The sequence below is a fragment of the Manis pentadactyla genome, chromosome 14 (genome assembly GCF_030020395.1).
Source record: "Manis pentadactyla isolate mManPen7 chromosome 14, mManPen7.hap1, whole genome shotgun sequence".
Taxonomy (NCBI): domain Eukaryota; kingdom Metazoa; phylum Chordata; class Mammalia; order Pholidota; family Manidae; genus Manis; species Manis pentadactyla.
The window spans coordinates 25,374,097-25,386,115 of NC_080032.1; the positions used below are offsets into that span (position 1 = coordinate 25,374,097).

The 12,019-nt window shown below is 54.2% G+C and overlaps 1 protein-coding gene across 3 annotated transcripts; it reads right to left on the minus strand.

Annotated features, from left to right (window-relative positions):
• Positions 1–458: 458 nt before the first annotated feature.
• PUS1 (pseudouridine synthase 1) lies at positions 459–10,086 on the minus strand. Of its 3 annotated transcripts, none has more exons than XM_036921856.2 (6): positions 10,007–10,086; positions 9,079–9,310; positions 7,394–7,531; positions 5,374–5,476; positions 2,244–2,935; positions 459–762 (listed from the first exon to the last, which is right to left on the minus strand). In XM_036921856.2, exons 2-6 carry the CDS (start codon positions 9,298–9,300, stop codon positions 715–717), a joined length of 1,203 nt encoding a protein of 400 aa, XP_036777751.2. In that variant the 5' UTR covers positions 9,301–9,310; positions 10,007–10,086; the 3' UTR covers positions 459–714. The 3 variants fall into 3 exon arrangements, with proteins under 3 accessions (XP_036777751.2, XP_036777750.2, XP_036777752.2); XM_036921855.2 differs by lacking the exon at positions 10,007–10,086 and adding an exon at positions 9,630–9,875; XM_036921857.2 differs by lacking the exon at positions 10,007–10,086 and adding an exon at positions 9,781–9,799.
• Between the last annotated feature and the right edge of the window lie 1,933 nt (positions 10,087–12,019).

Sequence of the window (12,019 nt, forward strand, 5' to 3'; positions counted from 1 at the left end):
CAGCTACAGGGGACTGCATGACTCGCCTCTCTGGCCAGTGAGGGAGGGAGATTGCTGGCAGATCTCCTGGGAGAGCACGCTCAGGTACACCCAATGATAGGCCCCTCCTCTTGCCCTCATCCTTCCCATGGGAGGGTGGGAACACTGGGGTGATTGGACCAGGACGAAGGCCATGTGCTGAGGCCAGGTGGACAGAGAGGAAAGCCCCCCACCAGCATCAGGACCACTGCACTGGGCCCAACCACCAGCCTGTTCTTGTCTGGGCCACTAGTTGGGCTTCTGGAAAGGCCTCTCACAGCTGGGCCTGCTCTGGCCTCAGCCTGCAAGAGCCAAGAAGTGTGTCCTCACCAGGCGCCCACACACTCGCTAGGCCACCTCATTGTGGCTTTTGCGGAGGGGGGCGGCACGGGGTGCATCTTCCATCTCTCCAGAAAAATGTGAACAAAGGAGCAACTATGCAAAGTTTGTACTTATTTAATAAGAAAATCGCTTCTTTAAAAAAATAGTGTCTTTACACACTGAGGTGTACATAGCTGACACAAGAGCTGAAAAGAGATTCACGCAGGTTCTCCTGGGGTGAGCACAAAATGATGCAGGTCTCAGGGTCCTGAGGTCTTGAGGCTACACTGAGGCTCTCCCATCTTGGGAAGAGCATGGCCAAGAGCAGCAATGGCATGCTGCAGGCCAACTCAATTCACCCCAGAGGGCGGCACTTCAGTCGCTGTCTCCGTCCCCTTCGCTGCCTTCCAGGGGGCTGGGGACCTGCAGAACGAGAGCAGACGAGGCGGCTGCGGGGGAGCATGCTGCCCCAAGAAGGGGGCTGTCCACATGGGCTCAGCAGCAGCAGCCTGCCCCATTGGCAACGAGGGGAAGCCTTTGTTCTCAGGCAGACTTCTTGGCTTTCAATCTGGGTCAAGGACCTGGCTTGAGCAGGGAAAGCCAGGGGGTGTTTAGTGGGTGTCTTCAAATCCCCAGGAATGCAATGTCCTCAGGGGAGGTAAAACTGGACAAGGGCAGGCTCCTCAGCAGTATGTAAAGATGACAGATGGTCAGAGCCTCTAATAGTAGGAATCAATGAGAGGGCAAAGGCTGGCCCCCAGTCACATATGCTCCATCTGCCATTATTACATATAACCACCAGCATTTAGAGTGGAAGACTTCACATAAAATTCTGGAATGCCAGTTTCTCTTAGAAAAATCTGAGCTCTGACAGCACTGGGCACATCTTTTTGGCCACCACTGACTGTTCTGAGCTACAGAAGCCTTTCAGGTGGAACCAGGGCTCTCCTGTTTGCCAGTCTGCCAATCCCGACTGCCTCCCTGACGCTGGCTGCCATTTATCACCCAACCTATGCTCCTGCTTTTCTTATACCTGGCTCGCTTCACTTGCTTACCTTACCTGTGTGCACCTGAGTTTACAACCCAGGGATGGAGTAAGGACAATGTTTTTCTGGATATCTAGCCAATAGGAAGAAATCTCCCAGAGCTCCACATGAGAATCTCACCCTTTGAAAACCTGCTAGGCCACCACAAGAGAACACGGGCTTTGGGGACATCCCTCACCCCCTAAAAAGAACTGAGAACTTCAAACTGCTATCAGCTCCACCGCCTCCAATCACCAATGCTCTGCTCCTAAAATACAGTTGGCAGGTAACTCATGGATGAGCTGCACTTCAGACAGCTAGCTCCTTGTGGACCTTTGACAGCAAGCCTAGCAGCCAAGTCTGTGCAGCAGGGCCAAGTGACAGCTGGGACCCAGGACCCAGACTGCCCTCCCTTGCAGATGGAGGGCACTGTGGCCTGGGGGGAAGCTGCCACAATGAATGAAGAGCATCCGGGCACCTCGCCTCAAGGAACCTCATGTTCTGGAGCAGGTTTAACAACAAACACTAAGGAAACAGCAGTGTCAGCCCAAGGGTGCCCCACTGTCCTCTCCCCCTCACAAACGGGAAGACAAGCTACTGAGCGTGTCCTTTGCCCAAGATCACCAAGTGCCGAGCAGAAAGCGAGTGCAAGGCAGTGTTTTGGGGTCACCAGCCACTCAGTCTAAGGCCCTGGCCAGCTCCTCCCTCTGCTGTGGAACCTTTAGGGTGGGGTGCACATTCTGAGCTTCAGCTTGTTCTTCTCTGCAATGGGCACCACAACGCCAGTGCAGAGTGGGTTAGCTCAGCCACAGACAGGGCAGATGCAGGCACGCACTTGGCCAAGCTCCTGGAAGGGCCCGTGCCAGCCCCCAGCCCCACCTTGGCATCGGGACCAGCTGCCGCATGAGCAGTGGCACTGAAGTCGTGCATGGGCAGGGTGCTCAGCCACAGGGCCATGGACCGCTCGTGGTGCTCGGTACTGATGATCGTGGGGTAGATGTGCTGCTCCTTGAAGGCGGTGACCTCTGCCTCCTCGCGTGCCCAGTCCAGAGGCTCATGCAACCCATCGCAGCCAAAGCGCTGGTTGTACTTCTCGAAGTGCACGCGCTCCAGGACGAGGCCCAGCCCTGGTGCCTTGGGTACATCTACTTTTGCCTCCCCCCAGCTGCGCTCCAGCACGCTCTCAGGTGCATAGCCCTTGATGATGGCTACCACCAGGCCAACCATCTTCCTGATCTGGTGCGTCATGAAACTCTGCCCCTTCACCTTGATCACTGCAAACTCCATGCCTTCACGCACGAAGGGCTCCTCACAAAACATGTCCAGGATGTAGCGCCGGGCACTGGGCTCCTGAGGCCCCTTCTGTGAGGTGAAGTTGTGGAAGTTGTGCGTGCCCTTATAGCAGGCAAGGAGCTGGTTCACGCGCTGCAGAGTCTCTGCACTCAGCCGGTATGTCTCATCCTGCAAATCCTGGTCCTTGTGGGCAAAGGCAAACGTGGGCAGCATGTAGAAGTAGGTCCTGGCGTCACATTTGTTCTTAGAGTTGAAGCCGCCTGTGACTCGCTTCACTCCTGCAGAGAGGCAGCAAATGAGGAGAAAGGCCTGTGAAGCCCACAGCACCCAGCCCAGGTCTGAGTGCTGGCACCACGCCTCCCAAACACGGGCAGGTCCTAGCGAGACCCACTCTTGGGCACTAAACCTTAAACCCCCCAGATGCTCCATCACAGAATTAAACAAACCCATACAACATAAACACCAACATTTGTTGAAACCCAAGGTTAGAGAAAGTAGAGGCAAACATATGCCTGCCCTGCAATGACCCTGGACGTGGATGGGCACAGCCATCTGTGGAGGAGCCTTGCTTCAGACCAGAGCCTAACTGTGGCCCGACCTGCTCATTAGCACTTATTCTACAGAGAGGCCACAGAGGCAGCAGTGTGTTCAACAGCCCTAAGTGGAAACTGAGTCCAGCGACAGAAAAGTAATGAGATACACTCTAGAATGTGCACAGGATGAGATGGCAAGTCTCCAGGCACCACAGTTCTCTCTCCTCTGAGAAACTGGGTGAGTTCAGGCTAACAGCAATGATATAATAATTATACTCAATAAACAGTGTACTAGGTCTTCTTCACAGGATAAACAACTACATGCAGGGGATTCCATTCATAAGAAACACGGGAACAAATGTGTACTGGGTACTGGTACAGGAAATTTCTGGCAGAATTGCAGGACTATTAGGGGGAAGGCTTCCAAGAAGCATACCTTCTGTCCCTGTACATCCTACACTGGCAAGTCTCGTTGGGCAGTGGGTGAGGTCCTGGCCAGGACAGCAGGTCCACCCATGCTACAAGGATTCAACCTCACAGGGAGTCTGACTTAGGGCCCAACTTTGGTTTCCTACTTATGAGGGTCCTGGGCCCTTGCAAGCAGCCAGGCATCTCCAGGCAGTGCCCATCCCGCCTGGGGTGGTGAGTCAAGGCCATGGTAATCTTGGGCGCATCTGCATTGAGCTCCTTGTTTTGCTTCTACCGTCATGTTTGATTTGGGGGTAATTTCATTAACACTGAGCATCACGCGTACGCTTTGTGTGCATCACCTCAGTTATGCCAACATCACAGCTACAGAAAAGCTGACAGGTGCTGGCAGTAGCCTTGCCACTGCCAGAAACGAGCTACTGTCCTGGTCACATGCCAGAAGTGGTGCTGACTTTGGAAATAATCGTCCGTGGGGTGTGCTGCTATCTCAGCAAAGCTGGAGAATAATCTGTGGGAACTAAAATATCTCCCTGGGAACAAATGGTAAGAGCCATCAGACAGGACTTGGAGAGGATTTAGTCAGGAGGGAATTTTCCTCATGAGGCAGAGGAAGACCACAGTCTAATAAAAATAAAACTATTACACTAAAAATAAACTCCATAGTGGGCTAAGTCATCAGCAAAGGCCACTGGCTTTGCATTAAGAATTTTACTCAAGACCTGTGCCAAGTGTTCATAGCAGCTTTATTTGTTATAGCCCCAAACTGGAAACACCCATGCCCCTCAGCAGGTAGACAGATAAACAATTTATGGTGTACCCATATAACAGGATACCATACAGCAATGAGGAGCAGACTGGAAACACAAGCAGTACAACTCAGTGAAAGAAGCCAGGCAGAGAAAAATATGCTCACATAAAACTCTGAAAATACAAACCAAGCAAGAAGCAGAAAGCAGACCAGTGGGGCCTGGTGAGGAAGGTGGGGTGGGTCACAACCTTCGGGGTGTGGGAGGGGCTCACTATCCTAACTGGGTGGCTTCACAGATGTACATGTGTAGCAGAACTTTGCAATTATATGCTTAAATATGCAGTTTATTATACATCAATTACACTTAATTTTTAAGAAGCTTTAAAGTATTTTAACTGGCTGTTTAAGAAAGAATAATAATGTAGTGTGAGTGTGGGGTCTGGAACCTAAGTTGATGTAAAGTGTATGTTCACCATACACCAAAGGCGAAGGGCGATGCGATATTTTACTATCTGGCTCTCCTCAGAAAAAGTGTGCCAACCTTGCTTTAAACCCCTAACTAAACTAACACAACTAAACAACCACAGCAAGTTACAGCTAACAAGGCAACCAAGGTGATAATTAAATGCAATTACAACAGCAGACAGGAAGGCCCATGCTGGCCACCAACTCCACGGCAGATACAACAGGATTAAAATAAGAAGACCTCGAAGCCCACTTATCAGGCCTGTCATAAAAGGCAGTGTTGCAGCCTTCACTTCACCAGACCTGGACTTTTGTATCCAGTGTTTGGTTAAGCCAAGGCCCGCAAAGCACCAGGGCACTGCAAGGAGGCTTTCCAGGCTGTGTGCCCAGTGGAGTCCCTCTGGGAAGAGGCAGGACCTCGGCCCACCTGGAAAAGATGGCCTGACCACCAGCCGCCAACCAGCCCCTCTGCGGCAAGAACATGGTGAGAGCCGGCCAGCGCATGCGAGCGCAGTCCCCACCTCTGGGCTGCCAGGCTTACCCAGTATCCGAATGTGAGATGGGAGGTGGCTGTTGATCTTTTCTAAAATGCCATCAATCAGCCACACCTTCAGGGACACCACCTGGCCAGCTGCAGACACGCCCTGCAAAGGAAGCAGAACAGGCGGGAGGGCCGGCTGGGCCTTGCTCTGCAAGCAGGTGTCGGCCAGGGAGCATGCAGCTGCCCAGCCCTTCACTAGGAATCTGCTTTAGAAAGGTATCTACAGTTGATGGCCAGCCCCAGAATGCTTTGGGTGAGCTGTGTGGTAAGTTACAGTGAGCATGGGGTGACCTGTAAAACATTACAAACGACGTCATACCCAACAGACAGACATAGGAATAGATGCATGATATTATGCAGACAAGAAGTCAAGTCCCACCTTGGATGTGACCCTCAGCAAATTGAGAAAAAAGAAAACGCCTCCCCAGATGCCGGAAGTCTGAGGCCAGCACAGGAGAGCATGGCAGACACCCGTGTTTGCAGTTTTGCTATCCACGGTTTGTTGTGCTTCCACCTTGCAATTGCCTGTCTTACTGGACATTTGTGTGCACCTTTCTGTGAACTACACAAATATAGAGAGCAAACCCTTCAAAGAAACACAACTTCGTTGCTGTTGAATCTATGTTGTTCACTCCCTTGTCCTGGGACTTCTGAAGGCCTGAAATTTTTCCAAATAAAAAATTGTAGAGTACAGAGGAAGACAGACAAAAAATAACTGGGAGAGATGTTACACAGGCCAAATCCACCACTCCCGAGACCTACACCCTTCTACAGAGGCATTGAGGGCGTCCAACAGGCTGTTTTGGAGCAAGGTGGAGCAAGGTTATGGAACGAGTTTCATAGTATAACCTAGACTTTTTTTTTAATAAAATAGGGTAAGAAATATGTTATTACTATTATTCATAGTAAAAGTTATCACAATAGCTGGTGAGGTTAGGCATTGTTCTCTTAAACTTGCTTTAAGTAGATACTCTGGGAAATACACAATGGATTGCAAAGATTTAGTGCAAAAAAAAGGAGCAGCACATCTACCCCATGATCATCAGTACCGAGCGCCACAAGCCGTCCATGGCCCTGAGGCTGAGCACCCTGCCCATGCACGACTTCAGTGCCACTGCTCATGCAGCAGCTGGCCCCGATGCCAAGGTGGGGCTGGGGGCTGGCACAACTGTGAAAACACTAGAATCCACTAAATTGTACGGTGTGGATACAACAGGCAAATTGTATGGGAGTGAATTATATCTCAACTAAATCTATTTTTTTTTTTTTAATAATCTGAAACAGAAACTAACATGTTATCATTTGTTTGTCTGAGGGGCTGAATGCATGGGTGCTGACCAGTGACCAAGCCAGGACACATGCGCAAGCCAGTCAGACAGGACTCAACCTGTGAGTCTGAGTGGACAGTGCTGGGCCACACCTAGCCACAGCTCCCGAGTCCACGAGATGCAGCTAGCTGTGGTGTGCTCAATGTGGCGCACACACTGGGTTTAAAGACACAGTACACACATGCAAAGAATGGGAAATATATCCCATGAGTCATTTTTTATATTTATTACATGCTGAAACAAGACAGTTTGGGGTATACTGAGTTAAATAAAGTTGATTACTAAAACCAGTTTCACCTGTTTCACTTTCCCCTTTGCAAAACTTAACATTTCAAGTGTGGCTTGCCATGGCGGCCTCGTGATCAGCGAGCCTGAGGTGGATGAACATAAAGCAGGAGATGCTGTGGCCACCATCCTACCTGTAGGGGCAACAGAGGAGAAAGTCCTACCAGCAGAGAGCACCTGGGCCCAGTCTTACCTGGGCTGGAAATGCTCTTGAACATCTTAGTTACACGAGGTAACAATGTTACCTTCCATCCACTTAGGCTGGTCTGATGTGTTCATCTATCATTTGTAACTAAGAGTCTTGACAAATAAAGACACTCAGGTGGACGTGGGACAAGGGCAGTCAGACACAAAGACCAGGAGGTTCAGGTGCGCCTCACACCTGCAGCTGGTGGAGGTGGCCCTACCTTGTCTGTCCGGGCGCACCTCTGGAAGGACATCTTCCTCATGTCTTCGCCATGATTCTCTGGAATACAGCCCGACCGCACCAGGGCGCACACCAGGTCATCTTCGATGGTCTTGAACTGTGAGGACCCAACATTCCTCTGAGGAAAAGAGAAGAAAACAACTGTTTTCACTCCACTGCTGCCCACCAGTGGGGGCCTGGGATCATGCTGCTGCCCCAGGGAGCCTACACCTGCAGCTGTGGGGACCCACTGCAGTGCTTCCCCTTCCAGGGCAAGTGGGAAAGCCAGCTGAGGGGCACCCACAGTCGAGAAGCTTCCCATCTGGGCAGCCAACAGCAGCTGTCACCTGAGACATCATTTCCTCCCACCTAGTCAAATCTGAACCCCTCCTATGGGTCGGTCCCATTGCCTCAGCAGGAACCCCCACATACTGCTAACAGGGACGGGTTTGGCATCCTGGCTTTTCCTGTAGCCTCCAGCCTATGAGCCCGGCCTGACCAGCCTCTCAGGATCGGTGCATACTGGGAGACTGGAACTTCTCTGGAACACCCTCCCCCCATGTGATCCCTCCTGGCTTCCCCTAACCGTGGTCCAGGGCCCACAGGACCCTGACCTCAGGGAGACCACCCTCCCGGCCATCCTCAACAGAAGCCTTTCCCACACAAGGGGCACAAGACTGGCAGCACCTCACCAAGACTCACTGCACCCAGCGCAGGGCCTGCCCTCAAGCCCCCATTCTCATTTGGGACAGTCATGTGGCTTCTTGAAGTGGCGGGGGTGGGGGGGGCACAGAAGGGGGCAGGGCTGGGCCAAGGGGCGGAGGCCACAAAGCAGCAGAGGCAATCTGTCTGACTCTGCCAGGACTTGGAGCTAAGAAGTGATGCAATGTTCCCCAACTGCTGTCATAATCTACCAGTGGTTATGGAACCAGTTTCATGGTATAAACTAGACTTTAAATAAAAATAAAATTGGATAAGAAGTATGTTATTACTATTACTCATAATAAAAGTTATCACAACACCTGGTGAGGTTAGGCATTGTTCTCTTAAACTTGCTTTAAGTAGATACTCTACACATCAGTGAGCATCTTACTGTGAGGCAAGAAGTCGTAAGAACTTGGAACCAAAGTTTAAGAGCCACAGAGTCGACTCGGAGAAGCAAGAATAAAGTCTACCTGCACTTGTGGGGCACTGAGGCCCTCTGCCTTTTGAAAAAGGACCAAGCTGGTGGGTAGGGTGGAGAAATCTGCCTTTCCACAGATGGAGGCTGTAAAGACCCTGGACACACAGTGAGCGGCCTCCTCTGAGCTTCCCAGCACTGTCCACTGTTCTTGGTGCACAGCTCCGGGAAACCTAGCAACCTTGCATGCCCTGCAGCTGGTGCTGTGGCCACCCCACCTTAAAAGGGTGCTTCCATTGCTTGCCCGGGGCCACATGCTGGACAGCAGCAGAGCCGGTGATGCGGGAGCCCCCGCACAGCATTGGGTGCCCCAAAGCAAGGCAGAGCTGCCTGGATTCCAATCTAAATCTTGCTTGATGCTGAGGTCCTGGTTTCTGGCCTCACTGGTTGATCGTCACTCCTAAATCCATCCCCAGAGTCGCACAGTGGTCTTAAGAAATCAGACCTGACTGAGATCAGGCCCCCAACACCCCAAGGGCCCCTCATCTGAACACGAGGCCCCCCACCTGCATGCCGTGGTAGCCCTTCCCGGAATAGGCCAGAAGCAACACAATCTTCCGCTTGGGCAGCTTCCTGTGCGGCTCCCCATCTGCGCTGCTCTTGAGCTTCTTCGCCTGCTGCTCTGGTTCCTCCCAGGCCCGAGCCCGGCCCTGCCAGCCGCTAGGGGCCTTCCTATCCTGCTCCTGCCTGGTGCCCATTGGCACAGGAGCCTTTCCATTCCCGGCCATGGGGGGCAAACTGAAAAGACAGGGCGGGGTGAACTGCGTGGAAGCGCAGGTGAAGGAATGAGGGGTGACTCTTTCGGGGCTGGGGAGTCACTGGAGTTGACCCCAGAGCTGATTCCAGCCCAGGGTTACTGAGATCTTGCCCACCAGAGACCTGCGCCAGGATCGCCAAGGAAGGAGCAGGCAGCACTGAGGGGGCAGACAGCACCTCCCGTGGGCAGAGGGCATCCTTGCAGGCAGGGGCACCCGAGTGGGCAGGCAGCACCTCCGGTGAGTAGGCCTGCGCTGCGCCACCACACGGGGCTAGGGGGCCGAGGGCAGGAGGTCATTACCAGAAGCGATACGGTCCCGGGCGCGGGATCCACGCTCCGCAGGCTTTCCTCAGGGCCCCAGCAGCCGCCCGCAGGCTGGGGAGCCCCATGCACCGCCCGGGGCGCGAGGGTCCCTGGAACCCCCGACCCTCCCTGCAGATCCTTGACTTACTCGGAATCCCACGCCCCGGCCCCAACCCGCCTGGACTTGGAGCTCCTGCCCCGCCCGCGGCTAACCTCCGACGTCCCCTGACCCCCGGGGTGACCTCTGACCTCCCCAGTCCCTCCTGCTGCCCCTCGTTCTCCCGCCCCGTCCTGCCGGCTTTCCCAGAGGAGTCAGGGAGACCCAACCACTCTGCCGGGACCAGAGGGGTGCGCCCCGGCCCGGCCCCACTCACGGCGCAGTAGACTGAGCGGACCTGGACCACGTGGGCGAAAACGGAAATGGAGCGCGCGACCAGACGGTGGCCGGGCGCGGACAGAAGTCCTTCTGGGCGGGGCGTAGCGGCGAGCGTGAGGCGGGGCGGGGCTTCTCGCAGCGCTCCTGACTGATTTGCAGGCTGTTCTACGCCGGCGCGTGCTCCCCGGCTCGTCCAGCCCCCGGGAGCTGGCCCTCGGAAACGGGTCCCAGCGCTCGGATTTGGCTTTGGCCCGCCGGCAGCCAGCGCCTCCCAGGCGTCCATGTCACAGGTCACAGGTCAGCAGAATTAAAGTGTATGTGCGAGCCGGGTCCTGCCGAGGCACTCCCCACGTCTTAGCCGAGTTAGTACCTTGGCCCTTGAGTGGGGTTCTGTCGCCCCCACTCTACACGTGGAACGCTGAGGCCCACAGAAAGAGAGCGCCGCGCGGCGCTAGTGATCCTGTGCCAGAACGTGTAGTAGTGGGCGCTGTCTAGGGACAGGGAGGGCAGGAAGTGGGGCTGAAGGGACAGGGATGGCTGGGGGCTGAAGGGACAGGGATGGGGGCTGGAGGGACACGGAGGGCAAGGACAGGAGCTGGAGGGACAAGGATGGGGGCACAAGCCAACAGGTCTTGGGGGAACACTAGACAAAACCCATCCAGAGTCAATGGGAAACTGTAAAGTAGTAAATGCCACGACATGAGTCAGAAGCCTGACACACGCCGCAACACGCATGAGCCTTGGCTTGGTGCTAGGTGAGAGAAGCCAGATGCAGGCTGCTCAGTGTGGTGGTGCTCCTGTGAGATGTCCAGGACTTATAAGTCCACCCAGAAAGAGGGTGACCAAGCTCCACTCTGGTCCTTGGGGCGCCAGTCAGGCCAGACTGAAAAAGGGCTCCTGCAGGTGGGAAGGGGCAGCTTGCCTGTGGCCCACCACAGCAAGTCAGCTCCCTGGCTGAGCAAGAACAAGGTTGGGTGGCACCTAGTGAGGCAGATGGCTCAGCAGCGCAAGCAAGCACCTACCTTCAGAGAGCACCACCCTTCCCTGCCCTCAACCCTGTCGTGGGACATGCCCTTTTCTGGTCCTGGGGACAGGACAGGCTGAGCGGCTAGACATGAAGGACAGAGCAAATGTGGCTGCCTTAGTGGGTGCAGTAACTAGGCATTGAGAGTCTGGCTCGACCGAGATCTTGGGGGTGCTCCTGGGAGCACAGTGCCAGTCTTCTCTGATGTGGACCTTAAGTTCTCAAGCCTAACAGTTCCAGGCCCAAAGCCCTATGCTGTACTAAGCCCAGCCCCTGATAGAGGCGACCCAGGGTCCTGGTGGGGGTCAGGTGGACAGGAGGTAAGCACCCTGACAAGACAAGAACTGCCCTGAGGAGAAAGGGCCAGCACACCCAGGAGGCTCCCTGCAACCCGCTGTGTGAGGCGGACACACCTGCTCTCTCAGACCCCACCTGCCACAGGGGTGCTCCTGCATCTATGAGGGTGAGCAGAGGCCTATGGGGTTAGGACACGTGTTAGGGAGCTGCTGAGGTGGCAGGTGCTTTCCTCCAATCCAGGGGTTGGGACACATGTCAGGGAGCTGCTAGTTGAGGTGGCAGGTGCATTCCCCCAATCCAGGGGTTGGGACACATGTCAGGGAACTGCTAGTTGAGGTGGCAGGTGCATTCCCCCAATCCAAGGCCTCCACAGGCCTGGGCCTGCCACGAAAATACCAGAATCCCCAGGGGAGTGTGAGGTCCTCAGACAGTAAGGTGGAAGCCAGCCCCTCCCACATGGTCACTGTACTCCCCACCCATTCCCTGGGCCTGCGACTTACCACTTGACTTCTGCAAAGGGACGATATTTATAGCAGCTTTATTCGTAACTGCAAAAGCTTGGAAACACCCAGATGTCCTCAGTAGGTGGATGGATAAACTGTGGCACATCCTGACAGTGACATACTATCCAGCACTGGAAATGAGCTGTCACACCATAAAAACGGAAAGGAATCTTAAATGCCTATTACT